Source organism: Tupaia chinensis, unplaced genomic scaffold (assembly GCF_000334495.1).
Source record: "Tupaia chinensis unplaced genomic scaffold, TupChi_1.0 Scaffold000146_1, whole genome shotgun sequence".
Lineage (NCBI taxonomy): Eukaryota > Metazoa > Chordata > Mammalia > Scandentia > Tupaiidae > Tupaia > Tupaia belangeri.
In genome coordinates, this window is record NW_006159616.1 from 8496825 (window position 1) to 8502040 (window position 5216).

At 50.7% G+C, this 5216-nt stretch overlaps 1 protein-coding gene across 3 annotated transcripts in view; it reads right to left on the minus strand.

The window, feature by feature from the left end:
• The window catches only part of FHAD1 (forkhead associated phosphopeptide binding domain 1), a 171516-nt gene that overhangs the window by 90719 nt on the left and 75581 nt on the right, over positions 1-5216 (minus strand). For all 3 annotated transcript variants that reach the window (XM_006145267.1, XM_006145268.2, XM_027770619.1), the window contains one exon: positions 1900-2023. In XM_006145267.1, the coding sequence (XP_006145329.1) occupies positions 1900-2023 (124 nt within the window). The remainder of the gene's footprint in view (positions 1-1899; positions 2024-5216) is intronic.

A 5216-nucleotide genomic window follows, 5' to 3' on the forward strand; every position in this document is an offset into this window, starting at 1 on the left:
TTTTTTTTTTCTGTTTAGACTTGAAAGTTTAGGCAGGAGAGTTAATCCAGTCCCTGTTACCCGTTCTGCCCTCCTACGTAGACGACAGTTTGGCTGTGTTGTGAAGGCCTTTGCCAGGGGGTGGCTGAGAGTACGCAACGACCAGAGGCCCTACTGATCCAGCATGGCCCCGACAGAGTGGGAGTGAGACTCTGAGTCTTGGGGGCCTGTTTGTCACCGCAGCATAACCCAGCCTAGTGCTTCTCAAACTCGAGTGTGCCTACGGGACGCCTGGGGTGTTCGTCAAAGTGAAGATTCGGATTCAGAGGGCTTGAAGGGGGCCTGTGGGTCTGCACTTATCACCAGCTGTCGGGTATCATAGGACTGATGCTGCTGGGCCAGAGCCACACCTGAGTGGCGACGCTCTAGCCCTCCCCAAACCATCTCCACATTCAGGTCGGTCCGGCTTCCTCGTTGGGGAAGGTGGTGTCTGAGACAGGCTTGAAGTATGGCAGACATGTGACAGGCAGACCAAGGAGAGGAGGACGGGGCCCAGTGAACTCCACCTTGCATTCTCTGGCTGCCATAAAAGGCGCAAATACCGGTTCGTGGACAACGCGGAGCATAGAAAACTGTGTGTGGATTTCAGATTTTTTGTGTGTGTACAAAAATAAACTCATATTTTAATTCCACTTTCCTACAAAACTTTTGATGTCCCTTTGCATCCAAAGACATTCCATGTTGGGGGAGAGCAGAGGCAGAAGGCTGCCCGGGGACTGCAGAGTGAGCAGGGGGCGGCGGCAGGAGGGCTGGCCTGGGCAGTGTGTGGATGCGCAGAGACCGGGATTCGGCTTGCTCGGCGCTAGGCTCATGTTTCCTGCTGTGTCCTGGGTATTTGAGAGCAGGATGCTCATCCAAGCAGTCCCTCCCCACCACCTGCTGCTCTCCCTCTTTTTCTGTGTAGGGCCCCATTCTCTTGGGATCTCTAGACATGTCATTTTCTGTTTTAAAATAGAATAGAATAGAACAGAACCTAATGGAACCCAGCCTCCTCCCTGTGGCCTGGCCCCGCCTCCCCCTCAGCCCCACCCACCCCCTGTGTCCTGCCCACCTAGCTCCAGCAGCACCCTGCAGCCTCAGGCCCTTTGCACTTGTGTGCTCGCTGCCTGGCACGGGGTCCCCTCACACACCCGTCCTTCCCACCTGCTAAGCTGTCCTCCCTCTCCTCTGCTCCTGGAAGCAGTTGTTTCCTTTGCAGCACTGAGAGTGCTCTGAAACGCGCTTGCGCGGTACCTGTTCTCCTGTGACTGCGAGCGGACTGTTGGCTCAGGGCTCTCTCCCCAGTCTAGAGCACTGCTTGAACCTAGTAGGCACTCAATAAATGTGCCAGGTGAGTAAACGAATCCAGGCGAGGAAACATCAGTGCCTGGCAAGTGCGGACCACGAGCTGGCTGTCCCCCACCCCCAAGTTCTTTAATACTGAACTTCCTTTGTCAGTAAATTAACAGTAATGTTCTCATTCAGTCCCAAGCAAGCTGGGGCAAGATGGGTGGGATGCTGAGTGCCTTAAAGTGGCGATCCCATTATGTCCACATTCCAGCTTGCGTTCCACTGACTGGCTCATGGGACCGCATCCTTGTCCCTGGCCAGTCAGGGCTCAGTAGGCTTTCAGCTAAGAGATGGCATTGCTCAGCCGTTATTGAGGGCTAACTCTGAGCCAGGCCCGCTGCTAGGGAGTGGATGGCAAACCAACCTCTCTCAAGGAAAAACTCATTTTACTGACAGTGGCTACCTGTAGGGCTGCTGAGAACTGGGTGAGAGAATAGTGCGGTGGTTGATAACTGATGTCTGTTGTGGGTGCAGAAGAGTGTGGAGAGCGGGGGATGTCAGCACCCAAGCCCGACTCCAGAATGTGCTCACCTGAGGTGATGGCGTTGTCCCTCTTTAGGGTCTCACCCTCATTCTTCAGAGACGTGATCTCTGAGTTCCGCTCGGACAGGGTCTGGCAGAGCACCTGGCTGTAGCCTTTCTGCAGGGCATTGATCTGTGGGAGGAGGCAGCATACAGTCAGACCGGGCCACCATGGCTGCAGGACAAGGGGACTTCTCCAAAGCTAAGCAGAGAGCTCCTGACTGACCTCTGTTTGGGAAAGCAAGGCATTAGCTTTAATGAGAGGAAGGGACAGGGAGGGCCTGCTTCTTTAGTGGCTGCCATTTCACATGTAGCCAAAGCCAGAGCCGTCTCTTTGTGTCCACAAGGGTGCACAGGCCCAGCTGTCCCCCAGGATACCTGGTCCCTCTGTGTAAGTTCCCACCACCTTTGGACTCTGAGTCACAGACAGACCAGCCCTCGGTCACCCAGCACTGACTGGATAAGGAGCAACGTTCAAGAGAGGGAAACAGGTTACACAATTCAACCCCTCCAATGATCCTGCCGGCAGGTTATAGCTCATAGAACATTCCGGAGCTCACAGAGCCCACTTGCAGACGTGGGGCCTTCAGCAGAGTCTCATGGTATCCCGGAAGATGTTTCCATTCTGGCTTCCATTTTGCAAGGGAGTAAACTGAGGCTCAGGGAAGCCAGGTCGCCGGTTCAGGGCTGCATGGTTAGAGGAGCGGTTATGACCGGAACCCAGTCCTTGGTGTCCGGTTTCCAGCTTCTTCCGCCTTATCCATGGCTCTAGGGACCAGCACTAAAGCGGGGGGCTGACCCTGGCACAGCGCGGACCCTGGAGCCAGGCTGCGGCCTTGGAATCCTGCCTCTCACAGGCTGTGTGAACACAGAGGGCTGCTGAATTCGGACCCATCTTCTCACTCTGAAACTAGGTGGAGGGAGGCCTCGATCCCACAGGAGTGTCGGTGGTATTAAGTTAGTCTACGTCGCGGCGCCCAGGCCATGCTCGGCACACGACGGAGACATCGCTGATTACTCCGCCATGTGTTTTAGTTCCGGCTTCTGCCTGTCTCGGGAAAGATGGTACTATTTCTGTGTCTGTTTGAAAACTCTGTCTAGGCTCGCTCAAACACCAGTGTGTCTGACATCAGGAGGAAACGCAGGAATCCCTGCTAATCCTCACACTGGATCAGGCATAGCACACACATGACGGGGTCGGGTGTGCTCCGAGAACGTGGGTATGGGCGCGCCTCGCCGCCAGATGGCGCTCGCAGTCTTCGTTCTTTTCTGTCCCTGAAACGTGTGATCGCTACTCAGTGGCAGAAACAACAGAATCATCAATGTTTCCCAACTTATAAGGCTCATTTCATGCACATCGCGGTTTAGAGTCTGTGACATCTGGGGAGGTTACACTTACTTCTTCCCTGGGGCCTCAGAGGCATTAAGAAGGGGTGTATGTCAGTATGAGGTGGGGGGTACATAGGTTGTTTTGTCCCCTACTCTCCCCAAGGCTTCACTTTTTCATGTTTGTGCTTTGGAAACTAAATTAAAAAAAAAAAATCGTTATACCTCCTCCTGCTCTCTGTGGGAGAAATGCCACTTTCCCATAAAAAGTGCTTGGAATTAAAAAAAAAGTCTCTAGTTCTCAGCTTAATGCTTCTGTGTACGTGTTACCAGAGGCAGGATACAGAGGCGAAGTCACAGAAGGGATGGGAATACACAGCTCCCTAAAGACTTGTGTGCTGTCTGACAGATACAAAATATTTCAATCTAATTGTAGGAGCTTTAGGAGTTTCTATCTATCGGAAGACTCCAAATGGTCTTCAAACCTCTTCAGTACTTCGCTACCAAAATAAATAGCCATATTGTCTCTAACTGGCACCAATCCCAAGATGTTTAATGCCCGTTACACTGTGCAATAAAGTGGGCGCTGGATCATAAGAAAGGTAATAGTGCTAGAAGAATGATCGCTCCTCCATAATCATTTGACTGCTAATTAGCACGGGCGGTGCTGCCCGCATGGAGGTAAGCGTTTTCTAGTGGCACTGTAGCAGACCGAAGATCTCTGAGCAAGCCATTATGCATGTACTTTCAGGGGGCTGGGAGAACACACAAGGCGACCAGCACAGTAACTCAACCTGCCGTGCGGCTCATACTTGGGGCTCATTTCAGTGTTCTGCTGGAAATGGAATGCATAAGAAACTGAATGAAAGACCAGTAGTTGGCGTAATGGCTATGTGGCTGGACTCTCATGTAATCGACCATGGTTCGAGTCCCAGATCTGGCAACTTAAACTCACGCCAGGCACGTGTGCGTGTGTGCTCAAGATCCCCAGAGGAGAATGGAGGAGAAGAGATTGCGGCGTGACCATCCACCCTGGAGGGTGATTTCTTGCTTTCTGTCTCTCTGTCTCTCTCTGTCTGTCTGGCAAGCGCACACACCCTATAGCAAAAAAGAAAAAAAAAAGAAAGAAAGAAACCGAATGAAATCTGATCCGGATTGAAATGAGCGGCATCTGCCGGTTCAGAGGTGTCTTGCTATAAAACATCCTCCTTCAATTAGGAGTAAAGATCAACACGGGGAAGGAGGCAACAGTATGAAAAATCAGATTATTTCTTGATAATTTCTTAATGAAAAAACAATTTTCCAGCAATCATTAGTCACTTTACACAATACTCAAACTGTGACCTCCTGGTACAAGCTCAAGCATATGTGAGAATTATTCATTCTCATCCACGTGCCTAGAGAAGATGTCACTTGCCTCAGAAAAGCTCTGATATGAGAAAATTACTGAAAAGGATATTTTTCTATCTGATGGAAAAACTGGGCCAGCTTGAAACACGGTGCACATCAATGAGTTAGTTTGTGATAGTAATTCCTATAGGAGCTGATGCTTTCATTATTTTTTCTTTGTTTCTATTTTAAAAAATTTGTCATAGGGCACATACGCTTGCTGGAGAGAGAGAGAGAGAGAGAGAGACAGAGAGAGAGAGAGAGAGAGAGAGTTAAACAACCCCCCTCCCCAAACCATGGGACATGGTCATGCTGTAATCCTTCCCCTCTACTTCTCCCCCTTGTGAGATTTTGGGCATGCACACACATGTACCCAAGTGTTTTTCTCAGGCTGCCAGGGCTGGGACTCAAACTACACAGTCAGACATGTTGGAACCAGAGCCTTAACCACAAGGCCACTGGCTGGACCCATTGTTCTTTCAAAAAGAGATCCGAAGGAGAGTCACTTGTTCTTTTAAATATTAGAACACATATTTGTTTGTTTCCTTATTTTTTCGATCTGCCTTATAGGCACATAACCAGGGAAGGCAAGAACTGTGCTCAGTTTCCTG